The following is a 27149-nucleotide window of genomic DNA, read 5'->3' on the forward strand; positions in this document are numbered from 1 at the left end:
CAGAAGGAATTGTCTGGCACAAAGTACTAGATAGTGAAAGTCGGTGAAACTGCAATTGTTTTTGCGTCTCTGTTGACTAGAAAAGATCTAAACACTTTATTATTTAGGGTGATAAGCTACTGGATCAAAAGGAGGTATCTACAGACAAAACAACTGATAGCGAAAGTAGAAAGGACGGTGAGACTGAGAACGATTCTGAGACCAATGAAGATGACATAATACCCCCACTTCAGCAGTATGCCATTAGGAGGCAGTCATTGGTAAGTTGCCGCTTTCCCTGCTTCTCCATTTTTTATATCAAACAGTTCATGTTAACGAACTGTAAGTAAGGAGTGATGTGGCTCAATAGTGACCGAAACTGTAAAGTAAAGATTCTTGATAATAATTGATACACTAAAAGAATCAAATTTTGATGCTTATTCACAATATATGAAATTAATGAAGTTTGATGTTATACATAATAAATTACGAGCCTGAAAAAATTTACCTAATTTTTGAAAAAGGGGTGAAACACCCCTAAGAAATCAAGTGATCTTAATGAAAGACACACCATGAAATTTAAAATATCAGAGAATCCTACTTTAGAGGTTTCAAACTCCTTTGAGATTCTTTCCGCAAAAATGTGGAGTTTTGAGTTTTTGCCAGAAGTAAGATCACGGATGTGAGTTTATTTGTTTGTTTTCCTCAGGGGGTGGTCGTATTGAACCATTGATTTTATCGTATAGAACCTAGAAGAACGGGAGAAAGTTCATTTGATCGAAAATCAAAAGTTTTAGTGCTCTTTTTAAGTGACCAAAAACATTGGGAGCCCCGTACCTCCCCCTTTTTTGCCCAATCTTGTCCCATCAAAATTTTGAGATAGCCATTTTCTTAGGCATGGTCGACAGACCTAATAACTATGTCTTTGAGGATGACTTGACCCCAACAGCTCCCAGGGAAAGGGTTGCAAGTTATGAACTTCGCCCATTGCTTACGTATAGTATTGGCTATTGGGAAGTATAAAGATATTTTCCAGAGGGGGGTTGCCATGGAGGGGGTTGCCCCCTGCTCAGTACCTTGCTCTTTACGCTAAAGTGTTTTTCGAATTTTTTAAAGTTTATTATTCTAACTAAATGGTCCTTGTGTATCAGGAGTCATTCTTAACTAATTGGAACAAAAAGTAAAACTTTAGCGTAAAGAGTGAGGTATTGAGGAGCGGGCAAACCCCTTACATACGTAATAATTTCTGTTTGTTTTAAGTTTTAAGGTTGCTCCCTACTTTCAGTTGGAAAATTTGTTTTGTTTTTTTTAATATTTACTTAAGCAATACACAGAATAGATTGAAAAATAACCTCTGAAACAAATCAGAAACGTTTAAGAGAAGCTATTTGTAAAACTGAAGAAAAAGAAGAGGAATATTGCCAGAATTCCCACCCTGATAATTCCTGACTATGTGAATCCCGACCGAAAAACTCAACACCGGGTAATTCCTCACCCAAACAGCACCCGCTTCACAATTACTTGACCAAAGAACTTCCATGATGAAAACTACAAAAGAATTTCAAAGTGTACCCGAAGCCAAAATTTTCTGCTTTGATGCTGCTGATGACAATTTTGAGGCTAAAATTTTAAATAGTGATACTGAAAATAGAAATTAAATAGAAATAGAAATCATAGAAATCATACATATTTAAATAGAAATCATTATAAAATTCTTAATGGTTGGAAGGAATGGGTGCTAAGGATGGTTTGGTGCTGTTTGGATGAAAACTTATCCAGGGAAGAAACGTTTGCATAGGGGGGGGGGGTCATGAGGTCACCAAAGTAATATTTGCCGGCCTAAAACCTCAGTCATACTATTAAAATAGCAACTTATTCTCTTGTAGCTAATTACATTTTAAAGCCTATTTTTATGTATATTTTAAATGATGCTTCTAAAACACCATTACAGTACCAAAGACATGAAAATAAAAACATTTCAGCCCTAGAACACATCTTGGATCTGTTCATACGCATAAAGACCATGATTTTCTCAAATGTTTATTTTTATTGTTATAATATTATGTTTTTTTGAGCAGCGCCATGTTTTCGTCAGTGTTGCCACTCTGAACTACGAAAACAAATAATCAAAACTATTTTTTTTTTTTTACTTTGAAAATTTTAAGTACATACAGGTCTTTTTCATTTAAACTGAATATGCTATTTTTTACGATATTTATGGTTGTGTAAGTTTCCACTTAACCAAATCAAACTACCAGATTCCATTTTCAATGTCCTTAGATCTTTGAAAAATTAAACACTTGGCTTTAAACCCCATTTTACTCTCTGGTATAAAGTTGTGTCTCTTGAAGTTAGCAGTTTAGTTGTTTTATCAACTTTAAGAGTCTTAATGGGTTTCTAATTCCTTCAAATTAAAGAAAAAACTGATATGTTTACAAAAGTTAAACTTAGAAAATTTAGCAATAATTATGGTTTCAAGTTCCGCAGCTGTTCCTATGGCTCACACACACAAAAAAAGTCTTAGGAGGAAGGTCCTCTTGCAGCCATTCCACCGGGGACTTTGGGGGATTAACTCGTCCTTAAAGATATAGTTAGTAGATTTTCCAACTATGCTTAACGAAATGGCTATCTCAAAATTTTGATCTGGTGACTTTGGAAAAAAAGCGGGGGAGGGGGCTTACTTGCCCTCAAAACTTTTTGGTCACTTCAATAGGGCACTAGAACTTTTAATTTCCGTTCGAATGAGCCCTGTCGCTACATTCTAGGACCACTGGGTCGATACGATCACCCCTGGGAAAAAGAAAAAAAATAAACACGCATCCCTGATCTTTCTTCTGGCAAAAATTACAAAATTGCATATTTTTATAGATAGGACCTTGAAACCTCTACAGTAGGGTTCTCTGATGCTGTGATTTTCATAACGATTTTATGACTTTTAGGAAATGTTTTCTACTTTTTTCGAAAATAAGGCAAATTTTCTCAGGCTCGTAACTTTTGATGGGTAAGACTAAACTTGATGAATCTTATATATTTAAAATCAGCTTAAAAATCAAATTCTTTTGATTTATCTATTAATATCAAAATTCTGTTTTTAGAGTTTGGTTACTATTGAGCCGGGTCGCTCCTTACTTACAGTTCGTTACCACGAACTGTTAGATAGAGTTTCAACAGTAGCAAAATAACAGAGGCTCATCTTTTTTTAATATAAGGTAAGGGTTGTTGCGATTATTTTGACACCGTACCTGCAATTTCCTAAACATTTGTTGCGTGTTTTTCCACAAAATCAATGCGTCGTTCAAATTGTCGCTTTCCCTTAAATCGCAGTATGTGGGAAGTAAAAGCCATAGAGAAGCAGACATGACTATTAGCAGAAAGAAGCATAACTTATAAAGCAGATATGATCAGCTGATCTTGCCACATAGCGTTTATGGCTCTCTATCAAGAGGTCTATTATGGCTGAAGTCTATACTAAATGAATACATGTCTCAAAAATCTTTCTCCAATTTGTGGAGCCATCAGGCTGGCATAGGAGTGTATCTATTCTTATATTGTAAGGTAACTCTTACAATGTCCTTTTAGGCTTTATTCCTAGACTATTAAGATAATAATGTGTTTTGTGTAAACTATGCTTAAAAATCGTCAGACGTATGCTGCTAAAATAAGCTAGAGTATCAAACACCCATGAAAATGAAAATTTTCCAAGTCCCCGTCAGGTTTTGAAAAAAAAAAAGTTCCAACCCAGGAAAGTAAAAAACTGAAGGCTTCAAGTTTACGGGATGATTAAAGCATTAAAAAAATACCCAGTGATTCTTTAAATCATTTTTTTGTACTATGAATATTCTGGGTTTTAAACTGGAAGTCAGTTTAAGGAAATTTTTCTTCTAAACATACAATTTTTTTTACTTCTCTTTTATTTGTCATTTAGAGAAGTGCATTTGATTCAAACTTTTATCTTTATAGCAAAATTTAACAAAATGAAAAATTTGAAAATATGAATTCGAACCTACTATGCACCGATTTTGTATGTTTTACTGCTTTTTTTTTCTTCTTTAGAAACCAAATATAAAAAAAAAGCTTGTAACATGCAGACCTGGTGGTAAATTTCTTCTGCTGAATTTTAGTTTAATAATTAAAATGCAAACAAACTTTTACTTTTTATTTTATAAAAATATTTTAAAATTCTCCTGACCTTTTTATGTACATCCATCAAATCAGGAATTACCAGTTGGAATGAACTTATATCTGAAAAGTATGTCTTGCTGATAAATTCTTCTTAACAATTTTGGTCTTTTTAGTATGACTAAATTTAATAAAGCTTATCCGTTCGAGATCAGAATGAAGAGAGGAATATGTTTCAATAGAAAAGAAAATAGAGGCAACTCAATATTAGTAAAAAACATTCCAAACAATTCAAGAAACAAATAGCCAAACTTAAATAAATAAAAACTTGAGACTGGAAGAAAATAACTTTTTAGTGAAATTCTGAAATACTATGCACCGATAGGTTCAACGGTTCAATATAGTGTGCAAATTTGAATGACTTCAGAAGACTGACAATCAGTTTCTGGAACAAAATTATGCTTTGGAGAATTCCTTTAATTTTTGGGTTTGATTCCTTCAACACAGTCATGTAGAAATATAATATAGGTGCTTTTATATCTATAGTGGACTAACTCTTAATGTTCTATTATTTGTCTGGTATAATATTTTGTTTTCTATTTGTTTCTATTATTGAATTTAATTTGTTTATCTGTTGTACTTGTTTTGAGTTTAATATTCTATCGTTTTGCTACTTTCTCTCTAGGTTACTGGGCAATCTGATAGTGTAACGTCAGCCTCCGATTTTGAGTCTGATGACATAGATACTCCACTAGATCGAACATCAATGTTCAGAAGCTCCTTCACCAGCCAATTTGGTGGAGGTTCACAGGTATAAAAAAAAAGCTTTGTTTTACTGAAATATAGGTCTAAGAAAACTGGTACAAAAAACTTGCTATATTTTTGCGAAAAAAACACAGGTTTTTGCGAGGGATTTTCTTGATTTGCCAAGTAACTATTGAGCTTTCATATATTGTACATGCATCAATAAATGGTCAAAAAGGTAAGCTCCCCTAATCATTGCTCCCTTCTTCAGATTGATTTTGCCCTTTTTATGGTTGTTGATCCTAAGCTCCAGTAAATATTGGCCCCGTCTTCAGATTAATTTTTTGCTCTTCTTATGGTAGTTGATCCCAATCTTTCGTAATTATTGCTCCCGTCTTCAGATTAACTTTTTTGCTCCTCTTATGGTTGTTGATCCCATTATGTTTGTGCGAGATAAATTCAATCGTACCCGTTCAAATTGTACGGGATAAAGGAAGAGGAGCAAAGTTTTTTTTTGGTCCCCACAAAGGAAAGAAAAATACGTGGAAAGGGAAAAATAAATGAAAGGAAAGGAATGGAAAAATTGTACGGGATTGAGCTAGAGGAGCAAAACATTTTTTCTGGTCCTCACAAAGGAAACAAAATATTAGAAAAGGAAAAAATAAAGGAAAGGAAAGGAAAAATTGTACGGTAGAAAATAAGAGGGGCAGAACAGTAGGAATGGGCAATTACATACAGATTACACATAATTTATGCATGTTTCTGTTCTGTTTGTTGATGGTTATTTGATGTTTTTTCATGGTTTGATGTTGTTTGATGGTTATTTGATTCTTTTTTTCATGGTTTGATGGTTATTTGATGTTTTTTTCATGGTTATATGATGGTTTCTGTTCTGTTTGTTGATGGTTGTTTGATGATTATGAGTGTTGGTGAATTTGTTTGTTGTTTTCAAGGATGTAGACATAAGTCCAACAACAATTGATGGATGTAGACATAAGTTCAACAACATTTCTTGGATGTAGACATAAGTTCAACAACAATTTGGATGTAAGGGGAGTAGATTTCTGGGAAATTGATTACATAATCGATGGGGAATTCTAAGTGTATTGATCCACTAACGGGACATGTTCGCAATGAATATAAGGAAGGATTTTTGCTATAGTTGTTATTAGTGTGAGAATAGAATTCAAAGGAGTGAGAACACTTTGACGTTACTCATTATAATATATTTGTAATAATGAGTGGAATGTTGATAGTGGAGTTGGTAGCAATGATACAAGAGCCTCAAACATTGCGGTGGAAATCACGAGAGGATCACGGCTTTGTCTGGAATGAGATGAAGTATATGCAAGATATGTGTTATCTTTGAGCAAATTTAAAATAGAGGATCAATTATGCTTCGCTGCAAAAGTTGATATAGCACATATGAATAGACTTCAAAGTGCTTTAAAAGCAATAGTGAAGCATATCGAAGACAATAAGCAATATCGCTAATTGTACTTGTGTAATATATATTAATGTTGTAATTATACAATAAAATTGTTTCGAAATCGAAAATGTCACCCTTTTGTTAGAATGTTAGATGATCGAATATTCTTGAGATAGATCGAATCATGGTCAGTCTAGAGTCAGCAGTGAGAGTGATAGGATTGAAAAATGAATAAATTTGATAAAGAGAGAATAAGGTTGAATCTTGTGATTATGGAAAAACATTTGATTCTGGATGATGATTTTCTCGAGTTATCCATTCAACGGAAGATATTCTCACAGGAGACACCTGACAATATAATGAAAACTGATTCACCCTCATTGGACTATTGTATGAAACTTTTATGACATGAATCAAATTCTTTTACTCAATTTATTGAAATATTAACTCAAACAAATAAGAACAATATTGTGAAAATACTTTTAGAAACGATGCAACATATTTAATATAGATGGTTCCTTCTTTAAAAACGGTAGTATCACCGAGTCACTTCTCTCCTATCCACCTCTGATTTTATCAAACGTGGTTCAGTTTCTTTTTACCTGCGAGATAGTTGACTTTGGAAACCAAAAAATGTTCTATACATGTCCACTATGTATGTATACTCTTGGCAGTTGGTCATCATGTGATAATTGTATAATTATTGATGAGTATAATGAAAAGTGCAAATTATGCAATCCCTGTAAATTACATAGAGGATATCCAGTACAAATTAAAGGATGTAATTCATGTCTTGAAGAGATTTTTGACTCTCACCCTAGAGGACGTCTATGCTCCAATTGCCACTATGACAACTGTGATCAGTGGGAGAATACTTATCTCGGTATGATTGGGAAGAACCCCAAACGTGATTTTAGTTTATTTCTACGAGATTGGTATCGTCTTGGATTTAAATTATTTTGAGAGGAAGAATCAGGTCTACGATTCAACTCTTGGGGTAACAAGACAATTTGGTTTCAACGTCATCGTTGTGATGACACTGCCTATTATGACTATATACCTAGAGATTTTTATTTAGCAGTTACCGAATGTGATTCACCATTTGAAAACACTGTATGTGATATTGCTTCATATAGACAGATTGAAACACGTGAATTTTACAATATGAATACAAATAGTATCATTGACTATACAAAGAGATATGACAAGAGTGAAGTTACATTATACTGTAGAAAATGTGACCCTGACTTTGCACCCAATCAAGATCAATATACAGTGAATTCAAATGATCTACCCACACTAGTGGTTCACGACAGTTGCCTATACACCTAAGAAGAAGAAATCTAAAGTGAAGAATAAAGACATTGTTGTATATATATAAATTTTTATTAATAAACAAATTCACATACATTTTTAAGCACTTTACTCGTAGGGCACTAAAATCAATATTATACAGGTTTGAGAGGAAATTTTCAAACATAAAGTCATTCAGACGTGGATTGTCTACATAAATGTTGAGAAACTGCTTGTAAGTATAGCCGCAACATCTGAACACGAAATATAGTAGAGCATGGAAACCACAGCTTTTAGTCGTCAGATCCTGCACTCTCTTCCGATTTTGAATAATAAATTTTCCCACTGCTCTCAATATAGTTGCTGGTGTATGGAGTGTAGAATGCGTAGGGTAGGCGGAGAGGATCAAACAATCCAATCGTCTTCATTGTTCGATAGATGCACAATCAATGGCTAGTATTCACAGTCAACGGACTGCTATTAATAATGATAAGGGTATTGTTGGTACTTTGAATTTTTCTAAGAAAGTCCGCAGGCAGACAATAGGATCTGTATTTGGACACTTAGGGGTCCATATTAAATACCTTGAAGATTTTACTGGTGTTCGTTGTTCATGGTTTGGTAGAACACTGCCGTTGGGAGGGATTTCCCAATTGGTTTCATATTGATCTAACGAGATTAGTCCAATACTCTCAGCTAATGGGTCGGCAAATGTACACTCTAAACGCACACTCCCCGTTCGTACTATACTCATATCCTGGGTACCAGACAAATCCAATATAATGATACCATGTGTTTTAGCAAACATTTTTTCGGTTATACCTTTTTCAAATATTTGTGAATCATTATCTAGGGTTTGCATGGTCAACTCATACAATGTCCTATAGGATTTATCAAACAATAGATTGTAGAGTGGGATTCCATTTACTTTGCAGACAAGAGATGAAAGCCCAACTATCTCAAGTTTATGTGGGTATCCAGTCCATGATCCTATTGCACTAGTGCTTTTTACAAATGCCAAGGCTAATTTTGACGGAATTTCGCCATTGATAAAGGATGAGGCGGTGAAGGTGCGTGAGCCTTTGGCAATATGACGTTGATTGGTGATTGTATGAGGAACAAGTAGTTTAATATTATTTCCACTGGGTCTCAGTTTTTCCACTGCCAAAGCAACAGAACTCATAACCTGCTGTTTGTCTACATTGAGTATTGCCGAGGTGAGGGAGAGAGTTACATCAGGATTGGCAGCAAGTTCCTTTCTTAAAATGAAATTGGATGGAGCAAGCGTCCATTTTAAATCCACTTTAATATTGGGTGGTAGCCATTGGGGTATATTAAATATTTCATGATATATTTTTCCAACTAGATGTAATTCACTAGCTGTAGCATTTTAAGTGCATTTGTACTGTCAGTATTAGTAATATATTCATATCAATTGGAGCTGCCTCTCAATTCCTTGTATGACTTGGGTGTCATCAGCATGAATTGCATATAGCTTGTATAATTTGAGAGATTGTTGCTTGTGCTCACCAGTGTGCCATTTATGTAGACACTGATTTGACGAAACAAATTATGTAATATACAATTTTCATAGGATATTAGATTAGCAAGAATTGGCAATGTATTATCGGATTTCCAGACTTTCATTCGTAAATCTATAAATGTCGAAGACATGTCCATAAATTAGTCCTCATTGGAATAAATTTGAAAGTGAATATTATGGGAGAGCGGTTGTTGTGGATAAATTGGTTCATTGTGTCCATGTTTTGACACTCACATCAACATTTTGTGAATTGAATAGATTTAAAGATGAAGTGATTGAAGGTTGAGAATCCTTATGTGGTTGATATGACATATTAGGAAAAGAAATCTAGTTTCGATCTAACAGTTCTCTTCCTCTTCTACTGTTCCGGGCTTCTTCTTCTACTGTTTACAGTGCGTGTCGGCTTTTTCCTTCTTTTCTTTAACAGGGGTGATGTCTTTCGTTTCTGACCTGAGTGGAGACTGATGAGTGGTGCACTGTTTCTCGACCTTTTTAAACCTTTTCCATTTTGATGAGATTTCAATTGTTCGCCAAGGGTTCGCGCACTGGACCTAAGATTTTCGGAAGCACTTTTTTTTTAATCCTTGCCAGAGCCCCAATCGTATGTTGTAGAGGATGCAAAATCTGTCGCAGCCGGTACAATATATTTTCTAGCCAGAGGTTGTGCAGAGCGAAACAGCTTAGCAAACCAACTGCCAAGACCATAGCCACATTTTTACGAACGACCTTTGTAATAGTCCATTCCATTGCCCATTTGTCTTGGGCCAAGAGTATTAACATAGCAGTCAATATCAGGACAAATGAATACCACTTTTCCATTAGACATCTTGTTGTTGAATGGGCCGAGGATGGTATGTAATCACAGCCAAACCTTTTGTTATTGCTTGAGAATCACCTAATTCAGTTCTTAGTGTTAACTGACAGAGTTCCAAATAGGAAGTGTTTACGGGGATATATTGAAGATTTTTTACATTGTAGGCGTGAATATGTTCTTGATTGGTTTTTTGTTCAAGAACTCGTAGGAGGGGGACATTGCTATTGCCAACCTATGTTGATTCAACAAATGAATCGTAGAAAAATATACATGTGTCCGTGGAGAAGGCAGGTGGGTAGTCAGCAAAAATAAAATTAGTGTTTCCAGCACTTTTACCATTGATTATATTGAGCTTAAAGCCAAAAACATCTTTTAGACTATCATTGAGAATAACCTTTTCATCGGTGATGGGTGAACTAATGTAGATCTTGACCTCCTCCTTTGAATAGTTGAAATGAGAAGCACCTTTTTTACGAGCGGAAATTCTGTTATTGATAGAATGACATAAATCATTCATACAGGTGAGTTCTTCGTAGGGTAATTCAATATATGGATAATTCATCCAATTGATCTTTTGACTTAGTTCTTGATCACCTGTGGGTGGCGGCAAATCATAGGGTCTAATTTTTATATCATATTTATGATCTTTTCTCAGAGTGTCATATGTATTTTTGAGAATACAGTCGACAAGAGCCACTTTTATACTTTCCATCGTCGAATTTGATGGTGGGAGACAGTTTCGTCCAAAAACCACTTCTTTTATTCAAATCATTGTAGAGAGGATCGGAAACACTAGACATGAAAGTCACATAGAAATGATTGGGCATTGTTAATGTCTTCAACTGCAACCCAAGAATTGAAATCAGAGTTGTATCATCGCCAACGAACAAGCAACTGTTTCTTACCCCTGCGAGAACGACTCTTTATTATCTTTTCAATTTGATAAATTTCACTAGTGTTTCTAACTTTTAGTAGTTCGTATTCATAAAAACCACCGAGAATCTCATCATCTTTGGTGTCTCGCAGTCGATATGTCGTGGGTTCAGTGTCTAGGATTTTGGACACTTTAAAAAGTTCAGTCTTCCATAAATAATTCCTGTTTTCAAAAATATTGGTGGTTGTATTAATTCAAAGAGTATCACCAACATTGAATTTCTTCTTCGCAATTTTTTTATTCACTGGAATATTGCTTTAGAAAAGGATCAAATGTATTTTCACTGCAATGAACTTCCGGAGGGCTAATATTGGACAGGGATCGATGTGGTCGTTTGTTATATTTTTGCATGATTTTATCCAAATCATGAATAAAAGCAGCAGTATTTTTCAATGTAAAATTTCTTGAAAATAATAGACGAATCGTTGTTATCAATCGTTCAGCCAATGCAGCCTTTATCGGGCTGTGACTATGATACAGCGTTGTATTATATTTCACTAGAACCTTTTGCACATGGGGATTAACAAATTCGCTACCGCGATCTGATTGAATTTTTCTACTGTAACCCTGTTCAAAAATACTGTCTATGGTCTAAGCAATTTCAAGACCTCTCTTTGTTCGCAATGGAATGGAATATGCATAGTGAATAAAGACACTAGTTGCTACCAGAATATATTTGTAGTGTGCATTGTGATGTCATTGAATCGTGTCTAAAGTTAAAAGATCGCATTGCATCATGTACTGAGGGAAAAATGCTATAGTTTGTCGATAATGTTTGCCAAAAAACCCATGATTCCGATGCAGTGTATAACTCGGCTCATTCTCTATAAATTCTTTTGCTTTTTTTAATGTGCTAGCATCTATGTCAGAGGCAACTTGAAAAAGCGTTTCGAGGGAACTTAGACTTTCCACTTCACCGATATTTTCATAGATATGTTTTAAAACTTCATCCACTTTGAACGCAAACCCGTAGTGTAATGTCCACTCCCCTTTTGCACACTGGAGGGTGAATCAATACGTCGTCGCTTTTGTATAGCAGTCACCGTCGTTGGTGGTATAAAATCATTGCTGCTGCTAGGAGGGCTAGTATTTTCCAAGATTGAATCTTCCTCTTCTTCTTTTTTCAATGGTGACGTTGTTAGAGGACTATATTCTCTTAATTTCTTTAGAATTTGCTTCTTGCCGATAAGACTTTTGGGGAAGTTTGATGCATTCAGAAAGGTGTATAGATTATTGTCAAATGATAAAAGTCCTGTACGATTCGTCACCATATCGCAAATTAAATCAACTAGATTATAACTTTTTCCCTGAATTATAATTCGTTTCCCTGTGCTATCGACTTGAACTTGATGATCACCACCACTACCACTTTCCAACATGAGATATGTTAATACTCTTTTACTCTGTTCTCTATAGGTCACTGGCAATAGGTTTCTAATTGATGTCACTATGCAATTCAATTCCTTCTCCTTTAATTGTGCAGAATCTTGAGGAGATGTTTCCTGTTTAGGGGGATCTATGACGGCAACGAGTCTCTCACGATAAGGTCTATGTTTTTCCACACGTCGCAATCATCTTGAAGTAAAACTAGCTTTTTATCATCGGCAATATTTTCATCACTAATGAATTTGATTAGATTGTCTTCAAAATGTTCCACGGGTGAGAGGACAAGTTCAATTGGTGTCAATTTATAGGGTTTAGCCATCTAGAGAAAACTGTTTACAAGTCCTGTTATTATTGGTAGTAAAAGTGTAAAAAAGCTACCGCCTGCTTGAAGGAGACGTTTTCTTATAAAAAATTGTCGTTTTGTTATTGCAAGCCAAGGCACGTACAGTAGAACGATGTTGCTTTGTCTGTTGTCTAACACCTTCTGGCAAGTGTACATTACCCTCAGTTAAATTTAAACAAAGTTGAGATATTGGAATAATGAAATCATTGTAAACACCATGTTTGAGTATGGCCTTCCTGAGTGGAGGTTTTGAAGTGCCTAAAACGAAAAATAAATACCGTTGTTCGTGTATTTTCTTCAGTGTCATGATGGCGACTAATAGCTTTTTCTACTGTTCACCGGAAGATATACAGTAATTTCTTTGTCAAAAATATCTGTGACTACACGTAGATCCTCGGGTGTATTCTGATTAAGATCTAGAAAAATGTACCCACAGGGCTTATTTGTCGTCTAAGTCTACCCTGATAGCAGAAGTTTTGGTGTACCTCGATGTATTTCTTTATTCGAAGGTATTTCTGAGTTAGGATCACGAAAAGCTCTGTAGATAATAAAGAGTATACAATTCAAAGCGAATCTTTTCATAAATTTGCTCTTATGATAAAGATTATGTAAAACTAGGGCTGTGGAAATATGTTCATGATGAGAGTGAACGGTAAACAGTTGTAGCATTTCCTGTGAGAACTGTTCAATTGATTCAGCCAAATCATCAATAATCAGCCATGAGCTTGGTTCAATACTATTGAAAACATCAAGTCCATGTATGAATTGTATAGGTATGGATGTGGCAATAGCTTTTATTTGATCGTAGGACTCCTACCAAATACTATAGCAATAATAAATTTTCTTTGGTTTTTCCAAAAACATTTTATTACAATTTTGAGTTATTTTAGCTAAAAGTGTCGTTTACCCCGACATTGATTGGCCACACAGAAACCACCTGAATGGTGTTTTAAATTGATACATACTGCTGCTGCTATTGACAACTGTCGGACTACAACTAACTGTAAACCATATTTGTCTAATGAATAAATAATAATTTTCCCATAGATCTATCTAGTACAAGAACAACAAAAAATATATCTTTCATTTATTAACATCAACAACTTGACGTTACAGCATGAATAGCACACACTATTTGCTCAACAAGAAAAATAGCAACAACAATTCATTTATTTATTAACAACAACACTATTGTACAACAATAGTATTTTTCATTTATTGACAAAAACACTTTTTTGTACAGCAAGAACAATAATAGTACATTCATTTATTAACAACAACACTATTGTACTACAGTAGCAACAACAGCATTTTTCATTTATTAACAACAACAGTATTTGTACAAGAACTTCAACAACAACATTTTCCATTCATTGACAAAAACACTTTTTGTAAAGGAAGAACAACAATAGTACACACTATTTGTTCAACAGCAAGAACAACAATAGTACACACATTTTGTACAACTTAAAATAGAACACACTATTTGTACAACAATAAGAACAACATTTTTTCACTTATTGTAAAAAAAACAACTTACAACACGAACAATAGCAATAGCAGCAGAGTTGAACCAATTTCTAGACTATGAATTTAAAAGATGAGAATACCCTCCACCCCCGGGGGCCGCTGGCCGAAGGCCGGCCACGAGTGGGAGCTGCGGGTAGAAGGCCGGCCTCGAGCGGGACTCCCCATCCCCCGGGGACCGTGTGCGGAGGGTGTGGGAATTTTTTATACAATAGCCGCTGCTGCTGCAGGTTAGGTTAGGTTAATTTATCCAGACCGAGTTGGTTGCGATAGTCTACACATTCAACCCGGTCTGAAATTCGATAGTGGCAGAAGGGGAGTACTTTTACACCATTCTCAAGCAGATATACATGACATGGCATTTTTTTCAACTCTAAGAGTATAGTTTCTATACTGCAGAGAACGAATTGCTAGTACCGTTGCTCTTGGAAATAGATAACTATCTACACAGTCTCTGTAGACACTCATGTTGAAATTATTTTTTACAAAATGTGTAGGTACCCCTTTACACGCCTGCTTTACATCTTTGTCGTGTATTTCTAAACAATCAACTTTAGGACCGGGGAAAAACCCTTTGGATATTAAATCACTCCCCGTCTCTGATTTTAAAATTAGTAGTTGATTGGGAGCTTGACGTTTCATTAACTCAGGATAGACGGATGCATTCCAGTTAGTGAAATCCATCCGCGAGTTGATGTGGACCCCTTTTTCAAAATCATTTAATAAATTCCCCGGTTTTAACTTTTAACAGCAGAGAATCTGTGTCCCCATAATAAACTTGAACCTCCCCCTCCCTTGGCCATTGTACCTGGTACACATTGTAAAAAAAACGACAACATGAGCTGTTGGGAAATTTCCAGTACTGAACTACCTCCCGCTATATCCTTGTTCAGTACAACATTTCTTTTCTTCTTGTGTAGAAGAACCATGTTCGGCTCTATGCTCGTGAATGTTGTAAAATTAGGGTCAGCTATAATTCGTGCACATTCTTGGGGGCATGTTACGACGTCACAACTTGATCTGTTTCGTACGCTTTAACACATTTTGCCAAAAGTGGAATTTAAAACGAGCTTGTACATTTCCTATTCAACTTTACTTTTTGCCATTGAGCGTTTACCAACAAAGGTGTCGATAAACATCTTCAAGTAGGGTTTCTGACTGAATTGCAGGACCCTATGTATTTTTGTGATTTTGAAACCATTGTTCACCGTATATCGCAAAAGTACATAGTGAACAACAATATTATGTTTCGGGTCTAGATCTGCAATCACTTTCTGCTTGGAGGGGGTCTAGTCCATGCCCATATATTGACTAAAGACTGATTGTATGGGCTCAGCGAGTCCTTGGTCACAGGTCTATTGACGCATGGAAATACAAAATCTTTGACAGAATCGTGAAGTTCCAATGGTATGTGCCCGTCAATTTCAAATAACTATCCTCGTGGCCCATTGTCCTCGACGGTGTGAATGTCGGGGATCTCACAAGGATTCTCAAACCATTTATAATTTTCACACGGCAAAGGGTAGTGAGACATTGCCGAGGGGTACAATGAGTTCATGTCAAGGAAAACTGCATTAGACTTTACACCAGTGTCTTGACCACTTGGATCAGTTGAATAAACCCGATCTTCATGAAAAACATACCCCCCCTCATTAATTTTTCTGCAAAAAGGTGTTGATCCACATCAGTGATCAACCTTATTTCCTCCCTACTAATTTTTAAAATCAAGTCCATCACTAAATGAGGTGTGGAAAAATAGTAGCCAATATCTAATACAAACTCTGAATAAATTTCATCTGTGTTTTTACAGACAATATCTAATAGAGTGAGTACGTCACTGGCCAAGTACATTCTACAATAATCCCACCCATTTTTAAAATTACCCTCATCCCAAACCCTCTTGGCAAATTCATATTCCTCGGCAGTGCATTCACTATTGGTAAATGAATTGTAGAAAGCTTCAATTGGAGGTAGTTTCTCCTTGCTTAACCGTGCGCCAGAGCAGTAATAGTCATATGCATATATGCCTTTACAGGTCAGTAGGTCACACATTTCACTGTCTGGAAAGCACTGTTCAAGCAGAGGAAAACTATCAAAATTATAGCTTTTCTGCTCTTGAATCAATTGACACAAAGCCTTGGGGAAAAAACTAAAAGAGACTAAAAAACAGATTTTATCCCAACACGTATTTCCATTATTCACTACACGCCATTTCAACTTTAAAAACACCAGCTTCTCAGTAGAATTGGGAATAAAATTGTTGGCAAATGAGTCCTTAAACCATGGACTATTTCCTCCCCCTCCCTTCTTATGAATACGTGCCAAAGCCGTTAAAATAAATTTTAAGTCATAATTGAATTTTGAATGAAAACCGGTATAAAAAACTGCTGGCTTACATTCACATTGCACGATTGATGTGCTACACCACGAAAATTACTACCCCCTGACGAAATTTCCTGCCACAAGTGATTATGATCTCTGACTTTCCCCTTCCCTCTCTTTTCCCCCTAGTCCCTTTCCCCTTAGCCCCCTCTTCAAATCCCCCTTACATACCCAGCATATTTTTTTATTTTTAATCGCCAGACGATCCTCTGTGGACGACAAAATTGGGTAATGAGTATTTCTCATACGTGAAATAGCTCCATTTGCAGTGACACTTAATTTAGTTAATGCCTTGATCATGCACTCATTCTCGTCCAATATCTTGACTATTTCTAAAAATTGCATTGTGTTAGAGTTGTTTCTTTGTGCGTGGGTATATGAAACCTCAATAGCTTGATGTTCTTTGATTCGATTCGGAAATCGATGATTGTTCACATCCACTAGCTTAGCTTCATAATCTAAAGCGATCTTATTGCTTTGCAAGAGCGTATTATGAAAATTTTTAAATCTTAAAATGCCCCTGTCACCCGAAACTGTTTCCACTGATTGATAGCCGTGCCAACTACAATTGTTCATATGATTTTTTGGCTTTAAATCAATATGTAATCTAGATAGGTATGTTGGAAAGTAGAAACGTGTCCCATGTGTTTTACCCTCCCCCAGAACTCTACTGATATCTATAATATGATTAAAATGGCCAATTGCATTGGGTTCACTAGGTGGTGTATACACCACCAAGCCCAGTGCCAAGCCCAGTGCTTTACCAATTCAATTGACGGGCCCCTTACTGTGAACAACACCCCCTTTTTATGAGAGCGAATATCGCCTTGAAATTCAGTTTCATACTGGAGCACAGTTACGCCGATATTTAAATGGGCGTTGACCCTTTCGAAAATATCTATTGATCTGAGTGTTACTGGAAATTTTCCCTCTAAACAAGAGAAATCTACAGGGGAAAATCAGATCCCTCTTTCCTGTGTACAGCCCAGTATTCCAAATTTTTCTTTGATGCGTCACAGGCTAAAGGTGCGAATGCTGATATGAGGAAAGCGTACATGAAACATTTTTGACCTGTTTAGAAACAGATTCGTTGAACGCCCTGACAACCCTCTAAATCGGGGTTATATTTTAAAACTATAGCCCTCTCCCCATGCCCCCTCTTAAATTTTCAATAAATAAAACTACGGAACCACTACCATTTTCATTATAATTTTCGAGATGCGTGATAAAGTTGTCTATCCACTGCATAAAAAATGTTTCATAATTTTATAAATGAGGATAGACCACCAACATCTCGGTGTGTAAATAATGATCGTACACATCGCATTTGCCCTCATTAAAATAAAATATTCTTAAAACCATTGAAACCTTACCCCCCCCCCCCTGTAACTGAATCTGGCTTTCTAACAGTGCACGAATTTTTTCTACATATTCATGAACAATATCTGTAGGGTCAATTATAAAATCCCCCCCCCATAAGTGAATTAAATGGATCCCCAAAGGTTGCAGTATAAACGACTATTTTATTTAATATCGAATTTGTTTGATGAAACTCTGGTAGTGTTGTAAATTGTATATTGTTACCCTCTACCTCTTGTATATTATTCACCCCCTCCCCCACTTTGTTCAATAATAGGGCTGCGAGAATCCATCGAAGTCCTTTCATTTGTTTGAAGTGGAAATGTATTTATTAAATCAGTGGGGGGATGATTCTCAGTTAATTCTTTGGTAAAATCATATAAAATTTGCAATGTATTCGGATTTAGCAATGGTAGGTCACCCTCTGAACTGGCTACATTGCCTTACTCAACTGTGGTATTATCTACATTGAAATAATTACTTAATAAATTATCAATATCATAAGGTATTTCATCATAGTTAACAATACCATGCCATTCATTATCATTGATAACTGATGTTTCATTGTTCTGAATGTCATGAAACTCCATTGCCCCTTCAATGAGTTCATGACTTGTATCTTCTTCAACTGATGAGGGGGGAGACAGAGAATATGGAACCAATTCAATCTATAATAGAAAATAGCTTATTTTCAAACTTTCTAAATCACCCTATTTTTTAAATTGGATTATTATTTACATATTATTAAAAAACATATGCTTAAAAAAAACGCTTAGTAGTAGTAGTAGCAGAAGCACTATCACTATCTGTATGCACATAGTACCATTCGGTTAATTCACTGTTCCCTACCCTATATATCCTGAAAGTTCCAATTTAATAGTCACCACATATTCATTAGTGATATAAGATATTTACAATCTAAAACAAGACATAGTAGATTTTGATTTTGTTCAAACAACCTCCAAAAATTTCATACTCTTTATTTGCTTTGAAAAAAAAACGGGGTCTTTACTTGGTTTGAAATGGATAATCTATCCCTTTCAGGGCATATTCTGTCATGATACACAACTCATTCAGATATAAAGTTGTTTTTATGATATCTGTAGAGGCAAGATGAACTATTAATTAATAAAGCAGTTTTTACTTGAGAAACAATATCGCAAAATATTTTGCTACTTACTATTGGAAATTATGACCGGAATATAGTGCCTTTTTTTGGCTTCGGTAAACTAATTCAAGAGATCTCAGCAGGCTGAATATTTGCACTTGACAGGATTCAATAATTAAATAGTTCAAAAGGAATGAGTTATATTTTCTTTGGGACAAAAAATCTTTAGCGAGAAATAAAAATAAAGAAACTTACATTTAAATTTGCAGCTTGCATGTTGAGGGCTGTAGGGGCCATATCATTCTCGTCTTTCATTGGTCGTGAACGGCCTAGTAATGCTTGATAGGGGGCGACCTCACGATCTTGTGCATCAGTGACGTTATGAGCAGCCATCCACTCTCTCTTTAATTTTCTGACAGGCTGCATTGGAGCCTGCTAGGATTGGACTGTGGCCTGGGCAGGCAGCGTCGCAGGTCAATGGTGTGGATCTTGTGCAGGCATCACTTTTCTGGAGGGCCTCGGCCAGTGGCCATATTGCACAACTGACGTCTTCGCAGGGGTTTTATCAATTTAGTATAAAATAACGATTCCCCTTTTACATAAGAAAAATTAGTACCCCCTTCTACAGAATTTATTGTAAGGCATAATTTGTCTAGAAAGCATCTGCCATTGTCCAAACAAGCCCCTCCCCCCTTTTCAGCAAAGCAAAAAGTAAAATTTGCGAGAAATATACCGCGACAGTCAGTAGCTCCTATTTTTACCATTTATAAAAAAAACTAAATACATTCCGTGTTGGAAATAAACCCGAAAAGTATAGAAAACCTATTTTTCCCATTTAGAAAAAAATTTAAATACATACCTAGACACGCAACGCATATATTTGCACATTATTACTCTAGGGTCAAAGGATGTATCCATTTAGACCATTTAAAAGAACCTGCGCTTCAATAAGCCTTCTCATAGTAGGTATGTATCTTTTTCTTAACCAAATATAAACACTGAGTACTCAAAATGGAAAACAAATACTATATGAAACTATTTATCATAACTAACACCCGCACCCCTAGCAATTCAATGAATTTACTGTAGAAAAATATGTGTTTAATTTGACCAGAAAAAGTATCTTTTTTGTGAAACCATTTTCTTGGTTAAACAGACAATAATCTTAATCTGACGATTGTAATTGAGTTACACAGTATGTGCATTTGACGGGTGCCAATAATTACCCCTATATACTTGTTTATGGAAATTTTTAAGTCAGGTTAGCGGCTTAATTTCATAAGGGGATCCGTATATTGATACCAAGGAGTTGACGGATGTTAGCTGTCACTATTACTAGGATACAGAAAGATGCTTTGAAAATGCATATATTTGTCAAAAAAGGAATTATTTCCAATGAAAGAATTAAATCGTTAACGGGGGGGTGGGGGGCTACACGGTAAAAACAGCGTATTTTACGCTTTCTATTGACTATAAACATCGCATTGTGGAGGTTTTTCTTTGGTATTGGGGGGGGAGGGTATACCTGAATTTGAATATGTTGGAGAGGGACTACAAAAAATGATTTTATTTGGAAAATCCTAAGAAAATTTACAAAACAGAACTCACATTACTAATCGATGTAGCTAAAACTTCCATGTCAACAATACTTGATGTTCTCTCCATGATTTCTTGAGACGGTATGATAATTTAGCCTCAACGCATGCCATTATAAACAAAATCTCAAGGCAGAATTGTGATATAAGAGAAACCTTACGTAAGTCCATTGAACTAGAAAGAGGCACGTGATCCTGTCCCGTTAGTGGATCAATACACTTAGAAACATCCCCGAATTGGCCTAGAAAGAGACAAATGATCCTGTTCCCGTTAGAATCAGTAATCCAGCAATTGTTGTTGAACTTATGTCAACATCCAGCAATTGTTTTTGGACTTATGTCTACATCCAGCAATTGTTGTTGGACTTATGTCTACATCCAAGAAACATCCAGCAATTGTTGTTGGACTTATGTCTACATCCAAAAAAAATCCAGTAATTGTTGTTGGACTTATGTCTACATCCAAGAAAACAACAAACAAATTGACCAACACTCATAATCATCAAACAACCATCAACAAACAGAACAGAAACCATCATATAACCATGAAAAAACATCAAATAACCATCAAACCACATCAAACCATGAAAAAAAATTCAAAAAACCATCAAACAACATCAAACCATGAAAAAACATCAAAGAACCATCAACAAACAGAACAGAAACATGCATAAATTATGTGTAATCTGTATGTAATTACCCATTCCTAATCAGAACATTTTTCCCGGTACTCACAAAAGAAAGGAAAATATTAGGAAAGAAAAAAAATAAAGGAAAGGAAAGGAAAGGTAAGGAAATATTGTATGGGATAATGAAGAGGAGCACAACATTTTTCCCGGTCTTCACAGAGAAAATAAGCTACCTGTTTGGTAGTTTGTGTATAGAGGGCTATTAATAAATTATCGGTTTAGAGCACTAATGTAAAATTTTATTGCTATGACATTAGGTATAAGCCTAGAATTGGGGCTGTTGAGAAGAAAACATGTTAAGAAAACATTTCATACTTCATAAAATGCAGAATAATTAAGGTTAACACATTTTGAAGCCACTACCACTATGCGTTACCCCTCCCCCCCCCCCCTAATATGCAATTATATAACCCAAATTATATATTTTCCATGCATTTTGCCACGCTTCACTATTATTTCAAGCTTTTACTTAGTATTCCCTCTTATCAGGACAAAACAACAGCATTTAAATTTTTAATTGAATATTGTAATTATTAAAATGCAAAATAATTAAACTAAATTAGCTCCTTCGCAAGCTAATTTAGTGGAGGCTCTCGGGTAGTGGAAATTACTTCTTTTTGTTAATTGGGCTCATACTCCAACCGATAGTGCATCTCTGTCCAAAAACGTACTTATGGGTATTTCAGTGCATTCACCCTTTCCCCTTCCCTCTTGAAATGTAAACACTAGTTGAAAACAGTAACTGTCCGGTTGCAATCGTTCAAAACTTTGCCCAGAAATTTGAATCGACCCTTCTCCTCCCTTTTGATGTAAATCATAGGTAAGGCCCTATCTTCACCACACAAAGCCAAAATATTGTAGATATAACTAATCGATTTCAACCAATGATTTTCTGATGCACACATTTTTTATGCGTAATTCTTCTGATGTATACTTTTTTTTATCAAAACTTCTTTCTTAGAGTTTTGTTTACTAATACCGCAGGTCACTCCTTATTTACAGTTTTTTACAGCCAACTGTTTGATTTAGAGTTCAGATTCTATTCATACCTTGATTCTCCGCTGAATTGTTTTTCACGGACTGCAAAGGTTTTGATTTGCAATGTTTATGTTTACGGGTTTGTGTTGATATGTGAGTAGTAGCCTATATTGCTATATCAAAACAGGTCGTATAAAGCAACCAATCCCTCTATATTATGGACCTATAAAGAGATCAAACACGTTATATTTGGAAGCAGGGACGAGATTGTGTAATGCAACCAGACGGGTTTATGAGGCAGAACCCATTTTCTGATTCAAACAGAGATGTATAAGGAATTATACAAGAATATACGGTAACTTGAATAGTAATTGAATTCAAATATAAGGAGTGATTTTCAGTGTATTCAAAGGTTTATTGTTCACTCTGTAAAATGGTTAACAGCCAAGCTTTCGGCTATTAGCATTCAATGGTAGGTTTAATGATAGCATATGTGATTAATTACTATCAACTATACAAGGAATGTGCTCAGATACGTAATAGATTTGACGCCTACAAGAGACCTTGGTACAAAGTGTTCAATATCTTAATGGATTTCATATAAAAATGCGGATTTCAGTCGTATAGGAAAGTAATCATATTCGTTACATCATTTAGGGTAAAAGCTAACCCAATTTGCGATACAAGGTATAGCATTTGTGAATTGGGGTGTATGAATGATCTTAATTGGTGATTGAATAATAGGGGTGAGAATGATCTTAATTAGTAATTGGATTATATGAAGGTAGCGAAAAAGGACTAAACTAATTATCAGTTAAGGTGAGCCGGAACCAGCTGTTAACTAAGACGTTATATATAATAAATTTGGAATAACATTAATCTATGAAAATTGTTAACGATGATGAAATTATAATGTGATTTGATCTAGCTTTAGTTCTCCAATATGTTCTGTATAATACACAAGTACCATTTGAAGAGTGTTGTCATTATAAAATATGCTATAACATTCTAGTATACTAAAAAGTTGATACTAATAGAGATGTAGATGGCAAGAAAAGAATTTTAATAGAGAAATTCAGAACAATCCTTAGTAATCCTTGAAAATCAAGTAGTGAGGTGATTATGAGTATGAACCATCAAGGACCGTAAGCATCCTTGACCCTAATCACCAAGGACCTCAACCTCAGAACCCTCCCAATACCCCCAGCCTCCAAAAGATCCCCTCCCCCAAACGTTTTGGCCCCCTCCCCCCCATTTTTTAATACTTTTTCTTTGTTAATGGTATTTTTTTAAACTTTTTTTTACATCTCTTAGAATGACATGAAACATACTTAAAACATAAGAAAATAACATTTAATATTTTCAAAATTCAAAATGAGAATGATATAGAAATGATAGTCGTCACTTTTACTACTAGAAAAATATTGTTTATAGTAGCACTTTTTTTTTCTTTTTTTTAACTACTTTTTTTTACTCGTCTTTGGTATTATTTGGTTCATTGACTGTTTGATCAATGGTAGTAACGTTTGCTTGCATTTTGTTTTTAAATCGATTCATCTTTATATTCCTTAGTGATGTTTTCTACCAATACACTTTTTATTTTTCCGGTAATTTCACTGTTTATTTTTACTTATTTCATAGTTTAAATACTTCTCCTTGTCAGCATTCAATGCTAGAATAACACTGTCATGTGAACACACTTTCTTAAAATGCTTCATCTTCACGTTTTAGAGATATGAGTTATGTTTATCCATCCACTACAAAAAAAATACTGATTTAATACATGCAATAAACTAGGTAATGTCGATAACCGGCCATAGAGTACCAGTGGGAAAGCCGCATCGTGTCTCTGAGCAAGCGTAGTGTACGATTGGTATAGCTGTAAGCAAATTTCATGCCATTTTAAGATATGTAAAAAAAATTGAATAATTTTGGTCCAAAAAAAATTTAGTTAAAAAAAAAGTGCTACTACAAACAATATTTTTCTAATAGTAAAAGTCACGACTATCATTTCTATATCATTCTCATTTTGAATGTGGAAAATATTAACTGTGATCTTTTAATGTTTTAAGTATGTTTCACGTCATTCTTAGAGATGTTAAAAAAAGTTGAAAAAAATATCATGTAAAAAAAAGTTCAAAAAAAAGTTCAAAAAATGGGGGGAGGGGGCCAAAAAGTTGGGGGGAGGGGTCTTCTTGGATGTTGGGGGAATTGGGATGGTTCTGAGGTTGAGGTCCATGGTGATTAGGGTCAATGATGCTTACGGTCCTTGATGGTTCATACTCACTATGACCTCACTACTTGATTTCGAAGGATTTCTAAGGATTTTCTTGAATTTCTTTATTAGAATTCTTTTCTTGCCATCTACATCTCTATTAGTATCAACTTTTTAGTATAAAAGAATATTAGAGCATATTTTATAATGACAACTCTGTTCAAACGGTACTTATGTATTATACAGAACACATCAAAGAAGTAAAGCTAGGTCAACTCACAAGATAATTTCATCATCGTCAACCATTTCCATAGATTGATGCTATTCCAAATTTATAATAAATGACGTATGAGTTAACAGCCCCTTCGGGCTCACCTTAACTGATAGTTAGTTTAATCCTTTTTTACCCTCTTCATACAATCCAGTCACCTATTAAGATCATTGTCACCCCTATTATTCAATCACCAATTAAGATCATTCATAGGGTCCAATTCACAAATGCTATACTTTTTTTCGCAAATTGAGTTAGCTTTTGCGCAAAATGATATAAAAAACATGATTATTTTCCCACACGACTGAAACCCGTCTTTTTATATAAAGCCCATTAAGCTATTGAACACCTTGTACCAATGTCTCTTGAATGCGTCAAATCTATTACGTATCTGAGCATATTCCTTGTACATTTGATAGTAATTAATTCCATTTGCTATCATTAAACCTACCATTGAATGCTAATAGCCAAAAGCTTGGTTGTTGACCATTTTACAGAAAAGTCCAGTAAGCCTTTGAACACACTAAAAATCCCCCCTTATATTTGAATTCAATTACTATTCAAGTTACCGTATATTCTTGTATAATTCCTTATACATCTATGTTTGAACCAGAAAATGGGTGTTGCCTTATAAACCCGTCTGGTTGCATTACACAATCTCGTCCCTGCTTCCAAATATAACGTGTTTGATCTCTTTATAGGTCCATAATATAGAGGGATTGGTCGCTTTATACGACCTATCTTGATATAGCAATATGGGTTACTACTTATGTGTATGCATTTCAAGTTAGAAACGTTATTCTCATTTCTCTGTTTATTATTGCATCAATATTACATGGGGATTTTAGTCAATTATTATAACCTACTTCCAATAATTTAATTACGAAATTTAATTGAATTTTTTTTTATGATTGTCATATTTATAGAGCTTTTATCGAGGTCGAAGAATAAGGATGAAACGTGTTTCTGGTGATGGCGGTGTTGAGGGTCCTCCACCATCACGATCTGCTTACCACCATCCAGATTCCCCTCAGCTTGGAGGAAAAGTTGGTGTTGTTGTAACGTCTCATCGCCAGTCTCAAAGACGGTTAGTAATTATTCAGTTTAGTTTAACTTGACTAAAAATTGAGGGAAGAACTAAATGATAATCTAATATAATCCATATACTGACGCACTCTTATGTACATTGGAATCTAGTGCACATTAGTTTTTGTAATCAAGACAAAACTAATCTGAGCCCTTCAGAAGCCAAATCAGGTTAATAAACTTTTGAAAATTGTATCATATCATATTTATGGTCTTAGACGTGACCTAGTAAAGAACAATCTCTAGTCCGTAGTAGCAAAAATCTAGAAATGGATTCTGAAAAAAAATCTGTCTAATGAGGAACAATCGGCACATAAAGCTGATTCTGGTATTGAAACTGTTATTTCGATTAAATGATACAATTTTATTGTGAAAACCCCTCAATAATGGTATCAGATCAAACAGTACCATTAGAATTATCATAGCCGAAAACCACATTTAGAAATACCCTTTTTTCTTGTTTATTTTCCTGTTCGTTTTTTTACCGTCATAGCACGTCATTGACTATTAAATTAGTATTTTTATAACAAATACACTTCACAAATGAAGATCAATGCTAAAAAAGACTCAAAAATATTTTTACTTTTAGTACTAGATACTTCTGCCATGGTGAAACTGACTATCTGCATACCAAATATGCTTAATAGACTCATAGACTCATAGACTCATTTATTTATAAACAACTATCGTAGCCGTGGCCGAAGCCCCGACTAAATGGCGCTGTTTAGTACATTGCATAAAAATGGTCACTGGCGGTTTAAATAACTGACAAAAAAAGGCACGAAAGAATTGCTGTGACGGGTTGTTCGACACTTTGGCGGCACTAGTTGATTTTTATGGCGGGTGTTGGCGGTGATAGGTGCAGGTGGGGGAAGTAACGAACGGTGTTTCTGGGATGAAAGAAGGGACTGCCCAAAATTGCACATTAACTGTAAGCGCCTATCACGCAACGTTGGCAGTCGTAAGGTACTAAGGGCAGCCTCATAAGAGTTGTATTTCGGGCCTAGTATCACTTTCACTGCCCGTTTTTGAATGGCTTCCAGATCTTCACTTAGGTATTCAATATTATGAGCCTGAGGGCCCCACACAGGACACGCATATTCAAGGATTGGGCGCACATACGTGACGTAAACCGTCTTCAGCTGACTTTGTGAGAAACCCAGTCGGCGCAAGGTACTTAGCGACTGTAATGCGTAACTACCTTTTTTCACCAGACCGGCGATGTGCGCGCTAAATGAACAGTCGTCACTGAAAGTAACCCCGAGAATCACTGAGGTTGAGGTAGTAGGGTACCAAGGAACCGGGCATGAGAGGTCACGCTTAAGCGGATTAAACCTCATGACTTTTGTTTTATT

The 27149-nt window shown here is 35.3% G+C and overlaps 1 protein-coding gene across 1 annotated transcript in view; it reads left to right on the forward strand.

Annotated features, from left to right (window-relative positions):
* Nucleotides 1–27149, forward strand: part of LOC148943113 (ras-specific guanine nucleotide-releasing factor 1-like) — a 125412-nt gene that overhangs the window by 44189 nt on the left and 54074 nt on the right. The window contains exons 3-5 of the mRNA XM_089102440.1: nt 108–260; nt 4784–4909; nt 25635–25795. Of these exons, the coding sequence (XP_088958566.1) occupies nt 108–260; nt 4784–4909; nt 25635–25795 (440 nt within the window). The remainder of the gene's footprint in view (nt 1–107; nt 261–4783; nt 4910–25634; nt 25796–27149) is intronic.

This window comes from Artemia sp. Qi Xiang Cuo, chromosome 16 (genome assembly GCF_049724085.1).
Source record: "Artemia sp. Qi Xiang Cuo chromosome 16, ASM4972408v1, whole genome shotgun sequence".
Classification (NCBI taxonomy): Eukaryota; Metazoa; Arthropoda; class Branchiopoda; order Anostraca; family Artemiidae; genus Artemia; species Artemia sp. Qi Xiang Cuo.